This window comes from Neophocaena asiaeorientalis, unplaced genomic scaffold, assembly GCF_003031525.2.
Source record: "Neophocaena asiaeorientalis asiaeorientalis breed wild unplaced genomic scaffold, Neophocaena_asiaeorientalis_V1.1 scaffold517, whole genome shotgun sequence".
Classification (NCBI taxonomy): Eukaryota; Metazoa; Chordata; class Mammalia; order Artiodactyla; family Phocoenidae; genus Neophocaena; species Neophocaena asiaeorientalis.
In genome coordinates this window covers 252141-273835 of record NW_020172724.1, presented here as the reverse complement: position 1 = coordinate 273835, position 21695 = coordinate 252141, and the positions used below count along the sequence as shown (strand labels likewise).

Below are 21695 nucleotides of genomic sequence, written 5' to 3'. Positions count from 1 at the left end.
TCTCACTGTTGTGGCCTCTCCCGTTGCGGAGCACAGGCTCCAGACACGAAGGCTCAGTGGCCATGGCTCACGGGCCCAGCCGCTCCTTGGCATGTGGGATCTTCCCGGACCGGGGCACAAACCCGTGTCCCCTGCATCGGCAGGCAGAATCTCAACCACTGCGCCACCAGGGAAGCCCCAATATTTCTTTTGATTAGCGTTTTCATGAAAAAAATGTATCTATTCTCATGATTTTTTTGTTTGAACCAAACTAAAAATATATCTTTAAATTCTAAGTGATTTCCTTATAGCCAGCGTATAGTTGGGTCAATTAAAAAAATTATTCTGTGAATCTCCATTCGTTAAAAGCTGTACTAGGGGATTCCCTGGTGGCGCAGTGGTTGAGAGTCCGCCTGCCGATGCAGGGGACACGGGTTCGTGCCCCGGTCCGGGAAGATCCCACATGCCACGGAGCGGCTGGGCCCGTGAGCCATGACCACTGAGCCTGTGCGTCTGGAGCCTGTGCTCTGCAATGGGAGAGGCCACAACAGTGAGAGGCCCGCGTACCACAAAAAAAAAAAAAAAGGTGTACTAGACCATTTATATAAAATGTAATTATAGATATGTTTGGATTATATCTGTTTTCTGTCGATTTTCTGTTTTAGTTCTCCTCTTTCCTCTTTATTTTCTTCTTTTGGGTTATTTTGAATATTTTTAGATTTCATTTCATTTACAGTGTTTCTTATTATATAACTTTATGTAGTCTTTGAACTGATTGCCCTTGGGATTGTAATGTACCTACTTAACTTTCCAAGTCTACTTAGATTCAGTGATTCACCAGTGTAATCCTATAGGTGTCTTTACCCTCCCCATTTTTTGTTACACTTGTGTTGTTGAAAACGCCATCAGGCAATGCTATAGCTTTTCCTTTTCCGTCATCAAACGTATTTTAAAGAACTCAAGAGAAGTATAGTCTTTTATACTTATTCTGATATTTCCCATCTCTGTTGTTCTCTCTTCATTCCTGATGTTCCATCTTTCCACTTGGAATCATTTCCATTCTGTCTGAACAACTTCCTTTAGCAATTCCTTTAGATCAGTCTGTTGGCAACAAATACAATTTTCCTTCATCTGAGAATGTCTTTATTTCATCTTCATTCCTGAAGGACATTTTTGGTGGGTACAGAATTCTGGGTTGACTAATCTTCTCTTTCAGGACTTCAAGTATGTTGTTTCACTTCCTTCTTGCCTCCATTGTTTCAGGTGAGAAATCTATAGTCATTTGAATTGTTAACCTATAAGTAATGAGTCACTTTTCTCTGGTTACTTTCAAGATTTTCTTTTTGACTTTAGTTTTCTCTCATCTGATTACACTGAGTTTAAGCATTATTTCTTTGGGTTTATTCTGCTGGGCCTAGGTTTGTCTTTGATAGAATTTGGGAAGTTTCTATTCATTATTTCCTCATATATATTTTCTGTACCATACTCTTTCTCCTCTCCTTCTGGAATTCCTATGACACAAATGTGGGACTTTTGAATATACCACAGGGCCCTGAGGCTCTATTCATTTTTTTTCAATATTTTTTCTTTGTTGTTCAACTTGTACAATTTATATTGATCTAGCTTCAGGTTTATTGCTTCTTCCCTTTTTCATCTCCATCCTGTTATTGAGCCTGTCCCCTGAGTGTGCTAGTTATTATATTTTTCAATTCTAGAATTTTCACATAATTATTTTTATCTTGTTTCTTTACTAAGGCTTTCTGTCTTTTAATTCTTTACAAAAGTGTTCTCTCTTAGTTATTGGAACATTTTATAATAGCTACTTTAGGCTCTTGTTAGATAATTCTAATATTTGTGCCATGTAGGCATTGGATGCAAGTTGAGATTCTTTTTTTTAGTTATTCATATGCCAAGTACTTTTTTTTATTGTATTCTCGACACTTTGTTTTGTTATTATGAAATTCTGGGTCTTGTTTAAAACTTGCAAACACACTGATAATTTTACTGTGGCATGTAATGACCTGTTTTATTTTAGACTGAAATTGTGGCCAAGCTTCTATGGGTTGTAATTCCAATATGAGTTGAATTTTCAAAACATTGGCAGTGCTGTTTTGGACCTGTCCCACATCAGTCTCAAACTGGGTGATAGTTCATATTATGCTTTAGTCCTCAAAATCTATATATGCTGTGTAGGGTCAGTTTCATCCTTGCACAGCTCAGGGTGAGCCCAGGAGTTCATAAGTAATTGTAAGGGACTCCTTTCTTAAGTCCTCTTTCTCTGTGATCTCCAGGGGAATTTGAGCTTCCATGGAGTTTTCCTTTTTATCCTCTGACCAGAAAGCTGGGGCTTTAGCTACCCTGGTTTGTTATACACTTTCTGCTACTGTGTCCTCACCTGGGCAAACCAGTGGGAGGACGAAGAGAGACAAAAACCAGTAGGGCTTTCCCTCACTATCTTTGGACCTCAGACCCTCTTGCCAGAAAAGTTTCTCCTACCTCCTTTTATCCCCCATTGCCACTGCTGCTACTGCCGGCACTGGGTGTCTTAGGGGTGGAGATGCAAGAAAAGAGAAGAAAAGCAAAAAGAACCCAAACCATGATGTCCCCATTCTCTCTGAGTGTTAGGAATTGCCTCTACCGGTCTTTGAGCCAGAATGAGCGCTTCTCTTGGGGCTTTGTCTTTCCACATTCTTGTCTTCATTTACAGGTTCTGGGCTTCCTCAAAGTCAGGTTAGAGGATACCAGAGCAAAAACAATGGTAAACTCACTGCTGATTTGGTGAGACTTCCAATTCTGGTCATTTTCCCTAATCTGTTTGCTACCGTTTGTCTCAGAGACTTCAAATAGCTGCTCCATGCATTTTGTCCAGGTTTAATAGATGCAATCAAGGAAAGACACAGGGTGGAGTGTCCTTATTCTATTTTATCCAGAGCCCGAAAACCAGATATCACTTTAGAAACAATATTCGACGTTTGTCCTTTATAGCTGGACCAGGGAGAATACTGCCTCTAAGGCAGTGTCATCATCATGTCCTTTTAGTGTATTCAGTAATCACTCTCTTTGGGGTGAGTTTGAAGTAATCCACCTTTTCATCAGAGACTATGAATAACATAACCTGGCAAGCTGCATTACTGTGGAATCCTGCGCATCTCCTGGTAGAACAATGGGAGGTGGCTGTTTCCACTTCAGACTCATTTGGCTGATTTAGAGAAACTTTGGGACACCTGTAAAATGACGCTGAGATCAATTTTAGGCATCCATCTGCCATCTTGAAAAATGGCATGCAATAAAACCTTTCAACTGGGTGTAATTTTTGTAGTTTTTAATCAGCTGCCACATGTATCCCACGGTAGCGAGAGTGATGCAGGCCCACTGATTAGGGTTTCAAGTACTAAGAAATACAGGTGTCCTGCCTGCCTAGATGCTGTGTTTTGTGTACACTAGGGGATGGGAAGTAGGCTGGGAAGCGGATGGAATTAATTGACATTATATAAGTGAGAGATATCACTTCCTCCCTTTCCCCCATACCGTGTCAGCAGGTAGAGTATCTCTGCCCACCAAAAACTAACGTACAGCTCTATGCCCACTGACCTTGGGGTGCAGAAGCTCTTTGTTGTGGTCAGTCTGCAAAGAGAAGTCTGTGTTTATGCCTAGCCTCCATATTTATGGTGTTGCTTTTTAGGACGATGGATTTAATTAGTTTCTCCTTTTTTTCCTAGACTGACAAAATAAGTATCATTTCTTAAGGCATTTCTATTGGTTTCCTGTTTCAGCTAAAGTTTGGCAGTGAGAAGACCATTTATTTTAATGGTTGGGTATTTTTTCTTCCCCTTAAATGGACTGGTGAGGAAAAAATCAGTGAAAGAGGAATACTTGGTACCTCTTTCAGAATTTGGATTAGGTATTAGACTTGATCATCCAAAGATCTTGGATGGTGTCCCCCTGTCCAGATATATCCATGGAACACTATCTTATTCAGATGTGCCAGCACAGCCTCACCCTTCCTGTTCTCCCTCACTCGTGAAGTGTGAGGGGAGTTGTGAAGCCGTGCAGTGGGCGGAAGGCTGGGGTTGGGGGTGTGTTGTAAGCCTCTGAATTAGGACATGATTTGTTGTAAGACCTCGCACTGCTTGCCCAAGCTTTCTGAGCTTCATATCCACCCACAGTAAAAAGTGGAAGAGCCTAGCAGATTGTTGGAAGGATTACCAGTACATGACGGTACGTCACCCCCTTCTTATTCCTTAGGGGTTGGCGGTACTGTTTGGGTTTCTATTTGTGATGAGATCTGACACTGGATTAGGATTGGGTCACTGATGGGAGAACACAGAGGGATGAACCTAATCTAAAGCCACTGTCTAGGGTGGTGTAAAGACATCCCTCCCTACACTGCTTATAATTTCATGTTGCCAAAATCTTTGTAAATGACTGATATTGGGGGAGGTCCCTGGAGCTCTGTGGTGAGATACAGAATTAGTAGAATCTTCTGCCTGAGTACATTTTCTAGGGCAGCAGCATTGTTCATCAGCCTAAGTGACACTGGGTCCCTCAACCTTCCTGTCCCTTACCCCCACAGCTAGAAGATTTTACCTGCATGTACAGGTGAAACCTGGATGCACCTGTCTGGCTTTTCCCAGGCCTCTCAGTGAATGGAGATCTGCTGGCTATTCTTTTCCGTACGTAATGAATGTCCAGCTAACAAGTGCAGCCCTGCCCAGGACAGAGCCCTGCAGCGGCAGTGCCTGGAAGGAGAACGGCTGTGTGCTGGGCTGTGTTACCTGTGGAGAACTCAGAGAGGGTAGTGACCTCCCGGGTCCTGCCTGGAGTGGTCATTCTTCTCTCTTTCATCCCCACCCAGTACTCAGCCTCTACTCCAAATACAAGTTAAACAAGTACTTTTAAAAATAATGTTTGAACAAGCATCAGAGTATTAGCATGCCTTTCTGGTGGACCAAGGATGTGCCAGGTTATCAGTTCAGAATCAGTCTGAACTGATACCTGGCAAACAAAGAGGAAAGCCATTTGCTAGGAGGGAGGATGAAAGATGAAAGATTTAGAATCTAGTGAGTCTCCACTGGAAGGATGTAGGCAAGAGTCAAGCCCAGAAATTGGAAGTAGCTAATCCGGTCTACACATCAGAGTCGTTTTGTCTCAGGGCTCCTTTCAGGAGACCAGGCTGGGTCTTTATATCCACGTATGACCTTTCTCCTATTTGGGGAGACAGTCAGTTCCTCCAAATACCTAACTTCTCTCTTATCATCCTATCTATTCAGAGTGAACTTGCTGGCCACTAGGGAAGGGGAGGGGGAAGGAGGACCTCCAGGGAACACTGCTGTCTTTTGGGGATAAACTCAAGGTACTTAGTTTTTCTCCTCCGTCCAGAGGATCATTTGTTGATTAGTGATGTTCCAGGTTTTTCCAGTAGCAACTAAGCAATAGGAAGCCATGAATCACTGGCCCAACGTCTAACTGGCTGTGTTCCCTTGTGCGAGTAGTAGAGATGTCTTCATAATCTCCGTCACCATCGCCATCACCAACACTCATTATTTATGATAGAGCATTTCTAGAACATCTCCAGGGTACACACTCAGTAAGTACCATCTTTTAGTATGATTAAGCCGCCAAAGCACCTATCACATAGGAAGCGCTCAGAAAACATTAGGTATTTGCCAGGCACTATGTTAGGTGTTTTACATGGATCACCTCATTTCATCTGTCTTCCTAGGAAGTAGGTACTGTTGTCACTCTCATTTTGCAGGTGAGGGGATTGAGGCTTGGAGAGGTTATACAACTGGCCCAGGGACGTTCAGTGAGGCTGGGAGTTGAACCCAGAGGCTCCATGTGCTTTGGTACTTCCTACATTGCTGCTGCACTCAGGATCATGGCCCCTCTTAAACAGAAACTGCTAAGGCCAGCTAAATACCTCAGCAATGTATAAGCTGTCCCCTTTCAGTCTCTGAACCAAATGTCATTTTGATGAGGCCTAAAATCCACTCCAGGAAGCCACAGAGGGGAATCTCAAGTCATTTCTAACTTCCTGTGAAAATATTCTCTAGCTGGCAAGAGATTTTTCCAGGTAACAGCGAATACACAATAAAGCAGGTGCCTCTACCTTGGGTACCTGGCTCCCAACCCATTTGGCTTCCCAATCACCCTGATACCTAAAACTAGCAGAATTTATGCTTGCGGCTTGAATGGCTCTGTTCAGCCAAAAAGCAAAAGTTGATGGCTGAAACCCTTTGCTCTGAAATGAAATCTAGTCTCTTTGGCTCGACTTTGTTAGGCCGTATCGTACAGCGATACGAGACATAAGTATGCAGAATCTGCTGTCACTAAAACAGGACTGAGTTGGCAAACATTTTTGTCCTCACACTCAACACTGTGTCCTAAAATGGAAAAGTTGAATAGAAATTAAGGATACAAATAGCCATTTTCTGAAACTTGAATTGAATTAAATATAGCTGTGTCATTGTTCTCTCTTTACACAGCCCACATTGAAGGGGAGACTAAGTTATTATTGGGGTCATTGGATCAATGGAGAGAGACTGGGTAGATAAATCTGGATCCCTGAAATATTGTTTAGACTAATTAGCACAGCAACCCAAACACTGGGATACCCATCTTGTGCTTAATTATCTACAGGCTTTCTCTGTAACCGACTCCAATAGTTAGTGATGCTCGTAGAAAGCATCCTTTTGCATCTCTTATTCAAATCCTTTGGGCCATGATTGATTCTCTGGTCCTCAAAGAGGATACTTGTTCCATGTTCTTCACTCTCTTTGGGAACACCTCTGCTACTGTACGTGTGGTCCACGTTCGGGGAGTATTTCTGTTGCCTGGGAGCTTGTTAGAAATGCAGAATCTTAGACCCCACCCCAGGACTATAGAAAGCACATTTTACTAACACCCTTGGGTGATTTACATGCTCTTCAGAGTTTGGGGAGCACTGGACTCACAGCCTTAGACATGCCCACTGGTGAGAAACTGTCCTGTGTTAACTTCAGTGGATGCAGTGGGATTCTCCCCAAACTGTCTAAAATATTGAAGATTTTGCAAACGCTTAGGTAATTCTCTAATGGTTTGTCTCATTAAAAGCAACCTCATAATTCCCGGGCTGATTCAAATGCTTTTCTATCTAACTCCTTTCTTTTTCTCCCAGTTCTTAATTAGTTAATAGCGAACAGTTGTTTTGGGTCTCAATTTTAGAATTTAGGAGTAATGGAATTGCCAAATGCCGCCTTCGCTGGGCTCAGTCTGTTTCCTGTTGAATTGTTGTTTGACCCTACCTTGGAATTCAAAAGAGTGCAGTCCAGAAGATAGAGGGCTGGGCCACATGGGAAAGAGAGCATAGTCAGGAGACGGAGCAAAGGGGGCTCCTTTCTGCAGGGAGTGCGGTGGGACTCCTAGCTAGTAAGAGGTAGGACTTCTGTTAGATTGGCAAATACACCAGTTCCTGAGAGTCCCTTCTTTCAAATTCAAGCCTCCAAGGTATTGGATCTAGAATTTAGGAAACCATAAGCCACTTGCTAAGTAGCCCAAGATGTTCTGTGATGACAAAGTTTCCCCGAAATGTACTGCTCAGTAGGAAGTGTTCTGGGAAGTTTAAAAATCACCCGACTCTACACGTTCCCTATGAGATGCCAAGAATGCAGAATTTTTCAGCATTCGGGGGCAGAAATTGGTTCCTTTCATGGTCAACACTAAATGCTATGAAGTTATCAGCACTGACTTGTGATTAGATGCCTGGAAAAATTGTGCTCGTTTCTTTGCGTGTCTTTCTCCAGTTTTGTCTTGCTGAGTTCAATTCAACAAATATTAATTAAGCACCTCTTATAAGCACCTCATAAGGTAGTATGCTGCTTATTCTAGAAGATTCAAAGTTGAATGCCTAAGGGAGGGTCTCGTGTTCCAGAATTCCACTTTATTATAGTTCTTGTCAGATGTTAGAAGACTCAGATACTATGACGGTAGCTAATGACAGCTAACGCATACTGAGTGCATACTGCCAACCAGGGAATGTTCTAAGCATTCTTTATCCAATATCTCTTTTAGCCCTCCCAAGCTCACCAGAGGTGGGTATGATTTGTGTTCCCATTAAGGCAGGGCAGAGCACATCAATTGGGGGAGAGGAGGAAAGTCCTCACAGACGAGGTGGCATACGATGGGAACTTTACAGGTAGAGTTGGATCTTGACAACTGAAAATTGCCACAGAGAGATTTCTGACAGTAGGATCAGGGAAACGAAGTGGTGGGGAGATCAGAGGGAGGAAGTTTTTAGAATAGCATTGCTGGTCTCCATGAGCTGATCCTTGAAATAAAGGATTCTGTGACTTAGTACCATGTTTTCTCTTTGGAGATTTACAATTCATAGTAACATGTGAAATACTCTTGAGTTGCACTAAAAAACTCCCCAGTTTGGCTTTGTGAAATCCAGCACTTCCAAATTGTGTTTCATCCATTCAGCAAATATTGAGCTACTGCTATGTTCCATGCACTGTTCCAAACTCTGGAGACTCAGGTGAGTTTTTCTGCCTTCAAAAAACCTATATTTTAATGGGGACACCATAGAACTCCCTCTTCACTCTCTTATGTTCAAGGTGACACCTGTTAGTAAGTTCTGTCAAGGCTACTTTGGGAAATCTTAGTTGGGGATAATCCTACTTTACTGGAATTTGGGGGAAATTGTGAGAAGTAAGGTTTGTAAGCTAGAGTAGGACCAGCACAACTGCAAACGCAGTCTGTGGATGGGTGCCATGAACTGTTTGCTACTCGTCCACGAAGTGGCAAGTACAGAAAATGAGAGGAATGCTTAGGAACTTTTAGAGCAATTTGCCAGATTAATTATATATTGGTTGAATCTAATGATAGAAATTTTGGACTTGTATTTTGCATGTCTTGTCTATTTTTTTTTGGAAATCATTTCTGTTAGATTTTGCAGAAGTTTGAGTCTGCAAAACGATGGATACTAGAAATAAAAGTAAAACCCTGGTCTCTCACCCCAAATGGGTTGAGAAGCTCTGTTCTGGAAAAATCCTGCCTGTCAGGGACTGAATTGTTCTCCTGAGGATTGCTTGGCAGGCGTCTGCTTGAGAACACTTACTTGCTGCTTGCCCTACCCAGATGAGAATTATTTTTAGTAGTATTTTAAGAACCTTATTATTTGAAGCACAAGTGAGGATGTTCTTAACTATTATCAAGATTGCAAAACCAAAGTCCTATTTGGATAGATAGTGAATAGACCCATCTTTAAAAAGGCCTGGCAACACTTAAGCATAAATACCTTTTCTGCATTGGAGAGGAAAAAAAGAAAAGGGTAGAACAACCTACCTACGTATTAAAATACCGATTTCCTGCCACATAGGCCACACTTTCTGAAATAATTTATAAATGATAATTATTTTTAAAAGTTCTCATATCACTCTTTCTGTTAACCCTTCCATTAACTTCAGTTCCTCTGGCATTCTGTGTTTTCAGAAGTAATCTAAGTTGGGGTAACATAGCAGGGGGGAAAATACCCTGTCTGCTAACTCTTTTGCACGTGGTGTGGTCTGTTGATCTCGCTCTGAACACTTTATGTGGGCTGATGTTTTTTTCATAATGCTTGATGGAAGAAATCTCATTTGATAGCCTGCAGCCCACTAGTCTGGGATTAAGAGATTCAGTGGAAGTCCACCCCAGAATTAATCTCTGGAGTTGTTTATTTATTCGTTCAGTGCTGAAGCAACCAGTTATCTTGCATTCCATCAAATTCCAAATAATGTGTTTTAATTGACATTGTCCCAAAGCCTTTGGAAAAATCTGAGATCCTTTCGTTCTGTTCTCACATTCTGGAAAATACAATCTGAAATAGGCCATAATTGTGGAATGCCAAATCGTTATGGGGTCCCTGAAATCCAGTGCTGTTCTCAGAAGGACAGCCGACCCGAGTCCACATCCAAGAAGCACAGCGTTGATATGCAGTTTGGCACAGAGAAGAGATATATTCTGAAAAGGTGCAAATCACTGTTGATATCGCATCTCTTCTGTTTCTTTCCTTTGTTTTCAACTTTATCACCAGTTTCTTCCACCCCCCAGAAAGCTGTGCAGCGAGGCTTTCTCTGTTCTGGCACTCGTGAGGAGCTAAGCTATCGAGACTCAAACGTTTTGTTTTTTAATTCTATGAGTTTATGTTGAGGCGAGGAAGAGAGGGAGAAAGAGCCGCGTGCCCACTGGTAAAAACTGCGGCAAGTTTGTTAACATTGGAGCATAGAGGGAAATAAAGGAGGAGAGAGAATCCAGGAACTGGGTCAGTGATAAAGTCTCCTTAACAATCAGTTGTCCTTAGCGTTGTTCTTTCCAGCAAGAAATGATTAGATGCAACATTGAATCAGATTTTTCCCAGTGGCACAGCATGCCTTTGAGGGGTGGGGATAAAGGACCCCATTCATTTTAGTGACCAGCCCATATGCTCATCACCCTAGAGCCCATCAATGCTGATTCTATGTTTATTACTGTAATTAAGAGCTTGACACATTCTGTGGGTGTTCTCTGTTTTCTGTGGGCGTAAATATGTTTTTGTGGAATCTCAGATACGTTGGCCAGTTCCTGCCAGTTCCTGCACGCTGTTTTAGACTGTCACATTACAAAGGACAGTGACAATGTATTGTGTAATTTATATGTATAAATATTCATTCAGATGTAGCTAATTGATTCTAATTAAGGACTTATGATTTAAAACTATACATCCTTTAGAGCAAGAATATTGAGAATTTGGATAGATTTTTTAAAAATCATAAATGTAATAAATACCTGCTATTACAATAAACAGTCTTCTACTGCCAGTTTTGGGCAATGCTGGTATGTATGTTACAACTCATCTCTTACTGCAGCTATTAACATAATGGTTATTGATTTTTATAATTTCCTCTTAGTTCTTTATATTTGATGTGCACGACATAACGTATATTTGGATTAAAACAATGTACTTGTTTTCAATTAAATAAGGATTGGTATATGATAGTCTTTGGAATTATTTATACGACTCTGGAGGTAGGGATGGACTTCTGCAAAATTATTTGGCTGTAATCAACACAGTTATTCAGACTCTGCTGGAAACAGAAATCACAGTGACTATAACATACCACAGCTGGGATGGTTGATTTTTCACATTCACTGGGCTGTTAGCGTTAGAGAAACACAGTTTCACCCTAATCAGAGAAAGCATAAAATATAAAAGGTGTTGTTACTGACCCACCGTTAGTAACACACGCAAAATCTGGGAGCAAGAAGGTGTTACTTCCCCCAGAGCCAAGGCTGATGTTTCCAGTTTGATGGTGCCTTTGGTGGTGGAGCCATCGGCCCCCAGATTGGTGTACAACTGTTTACTTAAGGGATTGAACTAGACTGGTTGAAAAGTTAGGTAATGAAGGGCAGATAAATAAGACCATGAGAAGTGTGGACGAGTGAGCCCCACGGCTCAGATCTCTTTTCTCACTGAAAATCTGCGAGTGTTTGATGAATAAGGACCCAGAGCACATCACCTGCTCATCTTTGCTAGGTGCTCTTCTGAAGCAGCGGGAGTTTGATGTGACAGCCAGAGGAGAACTTGCTGCCTCAGGAAATGCTTTGCCTTTGACTGATGGTTGAATGGCTGGCAAATTAATTTTGGCACCTTTCCCTAAGTCATCTTGGTCCCATTCTTTCACTTTTCTGCTGGGAAGTGTGTATTCACATTACAGTTAAAAATATTTCGACAACACAAATGTGGAGAACAGCATGTACTATTTTAGGCAAGAAGTTGTAGGCTGGGGTGGTTCCATTTTATAGAATGGAAATGATGCCGTCGTGCTCTGAGAGGAGGTCTGAACTCTCCTTTCAGCTCGACTTAAAATCAGTATTACTTCTCACGGAATTCTCACAAAGTCAGGGGCTCCAGGGTTTAAGATCTTGCGTCCTTGAGGAGCTTTTCCTCTTAGGTACTTATATTCCGCAAACCGTCCAAGCCCCCCAAAATCCTAGCACCACTGCTTCTCTATATATTTACCTTGTCAATCTCTAGCAAGAGATAATATGGTGGGTGGTTAACAGTATGAACTCTGAATCCTGTTTGTACCACTCATTGGCTTTGTAACCTTTAGTGGGTTACTTAACCTCTCTGTGCCTCTATTAAAGGGGACTTACAGTGACAGTAACTCATTCTACCGTCTCTAGATCTCTTTGTTCACTGTCAGGTGTTTTAAACTCAACATATTGTATTTTATACTAATTTTTCCTTCCCTAAGAATGTATTTGATTACGGCTAACAAAACTAAAAGGAATGTGCATTTTGCTTTTGCTTTTTTCAAAATAAGTGAAAGGTGCCGTGCTTGAGACTTAGGTAAACTTTGATAAGAAGGGGTAATTGAAGCGCTTGCCTCGGGATGAAGATTGAGGTTCTGTTGTCTGAGTTTGTGACACATTACAGTGTCTTAAGGCTCGTGTTCTATCCCTCTCCTGATGTGATAACCTGTTTCTGTCGTTGTTCTGCCACAACTTGTCATTCTTGCCCTTAAGGATTAAAGGGTGTAAGTGTTAATTATAATTACTGATTCTCCTTATATTATACGTATTGTTTTTTTTAAAAAAAATTACTTGCGGTAAAATACATATAACAAAATTTACCATTTTACCATTTAAATCATTTTCAGTACGTTTTTGTGTGTGTGGGGGGGGGACATTTATGAGAACCTGAAAATTTTGTTAACTTATCAATAGGGAAATTGTGTTAAAGATGTAGAAATCTTAAAGGCTTATAACAATGAATTTAAACTCCTCAGCTTTTAGTCAGTCCATTCAGTACTTCTGCATCTCGCATTATACATACCATCTGAGCATCTGCATATGTCTATGGAAGAGGCATTTTGCTTTCCAGAAAAGTTCTGTTCATTTTTTTTTTCCCCAGTTTTTTGACTTTTAGTCCTGAAGCATTTCAGATCAGCCACAAACTTTCAGGAAAAGAAATGTGGAAAAAAATCAGCAAAAGTCAGATATATATCGTCAGATATATCTTAGACAGGTATATCTGATGCTTTTTCTGGCAAAGAGAAAAATATGGGAAAATAAATTCCAGTTTAAATAAAATTCAGTCAGTAACTAGAATGGCTCGTAAGACACAGAATATGCTAAAAATTATTTGCTGAATCAATAAATCAATGAACAATTTATGCTAAATTCAAAAGAAACATGAATATAATATCTGTATCCTAAAAAGAATTTATTTCTACTTTAAAAAGTTTAGTGATGAACCTACAATAAAATTTGGTCTCAAGAGTAGTTCCATTAGAACATAGAGGCATGAAAATAATGACCATAACTAAAAGAACCAGATTAAAATCATATTAATTGAGGGATAGCACCAACAGTCAATTGAGATAAAACTTCATATTTTCATTATTTCTGAAAGCCGAGTGGAATATTTAAATTGGCAACATAAGCAACATATTATAAAAGGAATGTCCCTGCTAAAAGAATAGGCTGAATTCTTCTACTTCAAGAAAACTATTTGCCCATAAAACTCAACTATGAGGATTTATAATTGGCAGTCCCTCAGATACTATCCTATTCACCAATAAAAAATTATGATAACATAGTGCCCCAAATATTATATATTTCAAGCTATTTACTAATGCAGACTAAGCTTTCTTCAAATTAGTTGGAATTAATAACCTTTGTTTATGAAGTCAAGAATATCTTTTTTTTTTTTTAAACATCTTTATTGGGGTATAATTGCTTTACAATGGTGTGTTAGTTTCTGCTTTATAACAAAGTGAATCAGCTATACATATGTTCCCATATCTTTTATTTGAAAAAATAAGTTGAAATCTTATGAGTTGGGGAAATTAAAAAGTTTGTGCTTAGCTAAACACATAGCAGTTAATGTTTAAAATCATAAAGTTTAGCAGTAGAAAAGGTTGAGTCCTTTTGTTTTGAAAGACCCCACTCTGGGGAAGACTAATTTTTTAGATGAACAACCCATACCCAGCAGTATTGCATAGCACATTTCTAATGTGTGGTAGTAGGTTAGAAGCAGCACAAACTAATGAGGTTAACCCACATAATCTTATAACCCAGCCAGAACACAAAGCAGACATAGCATAGAAGCAGGGAGCATTCAATTTATTTCTAAATTATTCCTAGCTTTTGTATTCCAGAACATCACCAAGTAGATGGTAGGTGTGCATTTCCCACTGTTTCCAAGTCTCTTTCATTTCCCCCAGTTAACTGACTATTGGGTCATAAGCAAGATGCCTTTGTGTTTTTGGCTGTGTCTGGTCTTAGTTGCGGCATGTGGGTTCTCCGTTGTGGCGTGTGGGCTTTTCTCTAGTTGGCAGTGTGCGCGTTTTTTTTTTTTTTTCTCCTCTCTAGTTGTGGCACGTGGGCTTCTCTCTAGTTGTGGCATGCAGGTTTTCTCTCTCTAGTTGTGGCGCTCAGGATCCAGAGTGCGTTGGCTCTGTAGTTGTGGCATGAGGGCTCCAGAGTGCGTGGGCTCTATAGTTTGCAAAACCCAGGCTCTCTAGTTGAGGCGCGGGCTCAGTAGTTGTGGCACGCGGGCTTAGTTGCCCTGCAGCTGGTGGGATCTTAGTTCCCTGACCAGGGATCAAACTCGCATCTCCCGCATTGGTAGGTGGATTCTTTACCATTGGACAACCAGGGAAGTCCCAAGGTGCCTTTCAATTCAATCCAGCACAGGACATTATTAAGAGCCACTTCCAGTTGACTGGGAAGCTCCTTTTCATCCTCCCCCTTATCTAACCTCCAGTGGAAGTGAACTGGGGAGACAGCAGCTTACAGATACCCAAGGACCACACAGCCTGCCTGTCTTCCTGCCTTGGGAATCCATGACATCCCTAAGCTCCTAGAGGGGCTCAGCGTTCTTGTTGTTTTCAATTTATACTTTTAAATGGTCGATTCTAAGGTAAAACCTTTCCAGAAATACCTAGCGTGAAGAGGGCTGTTGGGAAAACCAGTTGAACTTGATTAATTACGACCAAAAAAAAACAAAAAAAAAACATATTAATGACATTTTGGTTAAGACCTTTCTGAAACTACATTTTACTTTTTTTTTAATTATTTTATTTTATTTATTTATTTTTTAAATTTATTTTTGGCTGCACTGGGTCTTTGTTGCTGCGCACGGGCTTTCTCTAGTTGCGGCAAGCGGGGGCTACTCTTCGTTGCAGTGCATGGCCTTCTCGTTGCAGTGGCTTATCTTGTTGCAGAGCACAGGCTCTAGGCACGCAGGCTTCAGTAGTTGTGGCACACAGGCTCAGTAGTTGTGGCTCACGGGCTCTAGAGTGCAGGCTCAGTAGTTGTGGCGCACGGGCTTAGTTGCTCCGCGGCACGTGGGATCTTCCTGGGCCAGGGCTCGAACCCATGTCCCCTTCATTGGCAGGCGGATTCTTAACCATTGTGCCACCAGCGAAGTCCTACATTTTACTTTTTGTGATATTCAAGGTGGTGTTGGAAAAATCTACTTTTTCCCCAAAGTAGAAATAGATATGTTGTTTCATGTTATATATATATGCTCACTGCAAAAGCCTTCAGACAATACAGAAATCTATAGAGAAAAAGTGTCATTCTACATCTCAGAGATAACAACTGTTACTGTTTTGGTATAAAGCTTTCTAGATTTTTCTACGGCTTTATGAACATTCAGATAATTATAGGGTATTTAAAAATAGGATCAGACTATACACACTATTTAGTAATGTGCCTTTTAAGGTAATTTCTCTGTGAAAATATATACATTTTCATCATAACTTTTAATTGCTTCCCTGTATTCCATGGTATAAACCTACCATTTGTGGTTATTTCTGATTTCTTGTTCTAAGAACAAGAAGGATGTTCTTGTACATGTGTATGTGTATACTTGTCTACTTGTTTCTTTGCTATGAATACTTAAAATGGAATTGTGTAAAAGAGTACGCACTTTTGTACATTTCGATAACAATTTAAAAATTGCTCTCAAAAATGTTTATCAATTGTGGATGAGTGCCCATGCCTCCACATTCTTGGAAGTCATACAGGTTTAGGAAGAAGTGGTGCTTTAGAGGGGACATCCGTCTAGTCTGTGAGTTTAGGGGCATGGAAACTTCATGTGGTGATGGGGTATGTTCCTGGTTGTTCAGGAAGGTCGCCATGACACAACCAGTGCATTCATTTGTTTGCCAGATGGGGTAACCCCACTTTCCTTTTACTATCCTATCTTAAACCCTTCTCCTGTGTTCTTCTCCCTTAGATTGAGGAAGACACGTGGCAGAAATACTACTTGGAAGGAGTCTCAAATGAAATGTACACAGAATATCTCTCCAGTGCCTTCGTGGGTCTGTCCTTCCCTACTGTTTGTGAGTAAGTGACCATTAACCATATGCTCTTTGGCTTTCAGAAAACATTTAACGTGTCTCTTGAAGGAAATGCACCCCACCTATGGCCAGCACAGTGGGGACACTCGACAATTACCAAGTGTCCTGTGCTCAGCCTTCTGTGATGAAGGGGAAGATGGGTCATTATATGGCCCCTGCCTTGGGGATTTCTGCTGGGTCTCCTTTCCCTCCAGTCCTGAGAATCTCAGGCTTGGATTCATCATTTGACCTAAATTATGAACTGCAGTTTTCCTGCATATCTTGAATTATGCCGCTATGATGTAGACACATGTATGAAGGGTAACATGAACCCATGCCTCTGATTTTACCAGGGCAAAACCAAATCTTGCTAGCACCTTGATGAAAGAAATTTTAATCTCTTTCAATTAAGTCAGATCATAAAGACATCAGAGAAGCCACTGCTCAAAGTGCTTTCACTATTTCCTGAGGCAATGTGGAACCAGATGTACACAGAGAGACCTTGAAATAGTCCTGAGTGGTTTAGCCCCGAGATGGACAACTGGTATGTTATAACAATAAAAAGACTTAGCATCTCCTTATACTGGCTCAGCAAGATGGATTTGAGCAAGGGGTAGCCCCAGCCTGCATGACCCCTCAAGGTAGAACAGGTGATCATTTAAGGGGTATGACGTCAGGAGCTCCAGGTGTCCCAGACCCCAAGAAACTTCCACCAGGACGATGCCTCAGATTCCCCACCTAGAAGCTCAGATATTGGATGTAAGTCAAACACGGGCTTTGTCCTTACGAAAACACAGACTCCCTGGGAATGCTGAAACATGAAGCCCTGTACTTTGACACTGAGCAAAGAATTTGGTAAACTCAGTCTCACTGATAAAAACTGGGAAGAAACAGTGGAACCTGGGAACCCACTGGGCTGAGGAAGAAGAGCTCTTCCCTTGTGCTATCTACCTGCCTGGAAACCAAACCCACCTTCTGGAAAGGGCGTCCTGAAGAGGGGGCTCTTGGGTTCCTTTGTCTCATAGTTTGCTGTTCTGTGCACAGCAGAGGGGGGCCAGGGCACCTGGTAGCTTGGTGTTTACCTGTCAGTGACTTCTGTCAGTGAGCACAGCAGGTGCACCCTGCCTGTCCCTGGACCCAGGCCCTAAGCAATCCAAAATGGTTTGATTGTTTACTGAGATTTCTCACCCTGTCTCGAAGCGAAAGTTTAAACGCTAAGTGGACTGGAAGAGGGCATAGGTAATTGATTCCGAAGGAGTTATTTTCCGAAAATGGATGCCCTATTGTAACTCCCACGTGTTCCTTTCTTTGAGAGCTATTTCTCATTCTGCCGTAGAAAGGAGTTAACCATTCCGAGGCACTGGGTCCTGGAACACTGAGGCTGTCCCAGGGGATTTTCTCTGTCTTGGAGAGTGGCCTGCCTAGGATAAAAAGTCCAGGAGGATTCAGGACTTACATTAGAAGCTGGTCATATGAAAAGACAATTGAGGCCTCTCGGGTCTGATGTAGATGTGGCCTGAGCCCACAGCAGAACTGCCAACGCCTGGAGGAGTCCTGTGGCATCTCAGGCATTAGCAATGGAGTATGTGACGTCCCCTTCCTTGTCTTTGAGTCTCCTAGGCTTGATTGGTGTCAACATGAGTGCTGCCTTGCAAATCCCTTAGTCCATGTCCCTCCCCCCACCCCCTTCCTGCTTTCCCATCGCTTCTCTTATTTTGCTTCTGGAAACTGAGTGAGTTCATTTTAAGAGTGTTAACCTGGAAGGTTAGAACCGCTCCCTCTAGAAGTTCCAGCTGGGATACCTGTGGGGTCAGTTGGACTCACGTATTTGTCCTACACAGTGTTTCATTTCTTAACAGTTAGTCGCCAATGTTTCAGAAAGGTGGTTCTTCACATAAAAACTAGATTCCTGGCCTCTTTTGAAAATCTGATGAACCAACACGGGACTTGCATTTCTACTGAATGCTAAGGGACTCCAGTGTGCTGTAAGGAGGGGTTTAGTGAAGGACCTCCCCTCCCTGATGTCTTAAACTGGCCAGATTTGCATTTACATCAGGGCCTGGCCCCCTCGATGTGTGAGTTTGCCAACTCTGACCCGTTGGGTGTGTGAAACTTCTCTGCCCTTTGGAGCCGGCTCAAGAGCTGGACACTAGTCTGTAAATATTTCCCTTGACAACATGTTCCGAGAAGGAGAAGATCCCTCAGACATACCTTGTTGTCAGAGGATTTGGTGTTTGTTTGGTACAGCTTCCGGAATACAAAGACAAAAACCAAAAAACAAAATACCATCATGAAAAACTTCTGATGTGAGTGAGAATGTGTTCACCTGACTGCTAGTACTCGTTTAACACAATGATACAGCAGAGGTAGGAATAATCAATGAAGAAAGGACACTTAATGAGATTTAGGTACATCCCAAAACATTGACGCTCTCCCCAAGCATTTGATTATCTGGAGGCTTAATTATCTGTGTTTTCTACTTTAAATTAAAGAAAAGCCGTAACTCAGAGTTACCAGCAGTTTAATGATAACACTCTTCAATTCAGGTTAATTAAAGCACAGCCGTAATTAGAGTGTAGGGTTGTATATCACCAGGCTGGCGCATAAGTATTTTCATTACAGTAAGAATTGGCTATTCAATTTCAGGATGACATGAAGGACGCCAAAATATATTTTCAGCTGGTTCACATAGAAGAAAAAGGGTTGGAGAATATTCTGGGTATAATAAAGCACTGATAAAGTATACAGATTTTCAGAGCCGTCTCTGTAATTATGCACGGCATTAAAACAATATGCAGCCAGTAACGTCTTGAAGCATGAAAAGAAATAAATTTGCTCTTCCCTTGGGCTGGCAGAGTGCCCCCTTGCAGGGTAGGATCACCACACCGAAAAGACTGGAGTTTTTTCAGAAGCTGGGAGAGTCATTCAGTGAAAAGCTGAGGGGGCAGGATTAACGGGTGCAATCTGAGGTCGTTTCCCAAGAGAACAGATGTGGGAGGAGGAGAGAGAGGAGGGGTAGGAGGCCCCCAAGTTGAGCTTTTTAAGAATTTCGAGCAGAGAGACGCTTTCTCCGGGTCAGCTAAGACTTGCACCAGCTTCTCTGCACCAGCCTTTGGCCTTCACGTGTGTATCACCAGAAGACGCAGCTTTGTTCCAAAAGCAATAACTAATTTAGACAAAATGCAGTATCATTTCTAAATATTTCACTTACATTTTCTAATTGAAGCCTCACAAAAATCCTGTGACGATTATGTGAATGTTACCATCCCTGGTTTATGAAGGAGGACGCTGAGACTCAGAGGACATTGGTGTCCCCTTCCAAAGCCACCTAGCAGACAGGTTACAGGATTTCGATGCTGGGGCCTCATGCAGTTGGGAACAGCTTGGAGGATGTGGTAGATGAAGGCTGGCTAATGAAGAATCTCCTGGGGAGCTTATTAAACAGAGGATTCTAGGTTCCATCTCCAGATTCTAATATCTGGGGTAGATCCCCCAAATCTGCATTTTTTTTTTGTAGGTGAGTGGGGGTGATTCTGATTCAGTCTGATGACTGGGGACCCCCAGCAACCCCATTCTCCACACCACAGGCTGGAGTAACTTCTTATTCCAACTTCGGGCTCAGTCACTGGAACGTTTCTGATTTTTGCCAAATCATAGAATTGTAGGTGGGCCACATCTTACAAGCTAATGTTAGGATTTGGGCCTTTGCGGGCACTTCCTCTCCATTGCTCCTTCTTCACGAAGGGTATTCTGCAGTCTCCATGGATATAGGAATGAGTCTGCCCTCTACCATGCCAGGCAGACTGATGACTGCTCTCCCCACTCCCCACGTCTAATCCAAATCAGAATAGGAAAAAGACGTGGGGGCACTGAGCCCTTTAATGCTCTCATTCAGGTTTCCGCTGGGGATCGTAAAAGCAGTTTCAGGGTGGGGAGAACAGTTAAGCACCAAATGCAGAGAAGGACAACTTAGGGTGCAACAAGCCAGATGCCTCTTGGCCTTGATGGACACCATAGTGGGTATGTCCTGGACCTTCCTCAGGATGCTCTTAGGGTGTTCCTTTTAAGTGCCAGCAACTCCTGAGCATCTCCCTTTGGTTTTGCATAGCTGGCTTGCCCCTGGTCTGTGTGGCAGTAAGATCAAGGCAAAGGAGCTATGGGATCTGAAAGAGAGGGTGCCACCCATTGTTCTCTGAACACCAGGAAACCACCCGCTTCCCTTTCCCTCCCACACCCCATCTTCCTCAGTAGCTGACTGTGGAAGGTGCAGATGGCCAGTGCCAGCCAAGCCTGCAGGAGGCCGGGGCTGGGGTATGAGGCTATGTTTTCCACGAAGGGGTCCTGTTTTTGAGTGGTTCAAGTAGTAGGATGCTGTGTGATGTCAGGTGGTGTGAGCTGTGGAGTCGCAAAGGTCTGGGGTCAAACCCACTTGCTGGATATGTGATTTGGGACAAGATAGTTGATTTCTGCCTACCTCCTTTTTTTTTTGGCGGTACGCGGGCCTCTCACTGCTGTGGTCTCTCCCATTGCGGAGCACAGGCTCCGGACGCGCAGGCTTAGCACCCATGGCTCACGGGCCCAGCTGCTCCGCGGCATGTGGGATCCTCCCGGACCGGGGCACGAACCCGTGTCCCCTGCATCGGCAGGCGGACTCTCAACCACTGCGCCACCAGGGAAGCCCCCTACCTCCTTCTTTTGATAGTTACCAGCTGCCTGACCTTGGGCTTAGTGCTCACCCCGGTTTCCTCAACTCTAAAATCGGAATGATAGAACTTGTCTCTCAGTACCAGCTAATGCCCTTTTCCCCTCTCCTGCCTATCCTCTTCCCACCACCCTTCTATTCTGCCCACTGAATATAATATAAACATCAAGAAAGAAAGAAATATATCGTGACATTTCCACGTTTTATTTACTCTTACCTTTTAGAAAATTCTGCCGTCGGTCACCAGCCCGTTAATCAGCTAGCTGTTTAATGAGCTTGGGGTATTTGTGCCAGTGTGCCAGGCATGGTGCAATTAGATGTGATCAAATATATGCTCATTAAAAGATTAATAGCAATACTTTCAAATGCCGAGGAAAAGATCCTGTTTCCCTGCAGCTGCTGCCTTCTGAGAGTTTGCAGTCTGGTGAAAGAAAGTAATACCCATCCTCAGGGAGAGATGAGCGCCCATTGATGAGTGTTTGATGGAAGCACACAGCCGGGGGACAGATGCTGAGAGCTCCCTGCAGGCTGGGGTGGGCAGGAGAGGCTTCCTGGAAGAGGTGATACTTGAGCTGTACCTTGTATGGAGGTTGGGTTCAGAGAAGGAATAAAGAGGGAAGAGGGATTTGTAAGTGATAGGGAACCAGGAGGCTGGGAGC

General features: G+C 42.5%; 1 protein-coding gene across 3 annotated transcripts in view; it reads left to right on the top strand.

Moving 5' to 3' along the window:
* Window positions 1-21695, top strand: part of KCNMA1 (potassium calcium-activated channel subfamily M alpha 1) — a 731098-nt gene that overhangs the window by 551757 nt on the left and 157646 nt on the right. For all 3 annotated transcript variants that reach the window (XM_024740254.1, XM_024740255.1, XM_024740253.1), the window contains exon 15: window positions 16232-16341. In XM_024740254.1, coding sequence (XP_024596022.1) covers window positions 16232-16341 — 110 coding nt within the window. The remainder of the gene's footprint in view (window positions 1-16231; window positions 16342-21695) is intronic.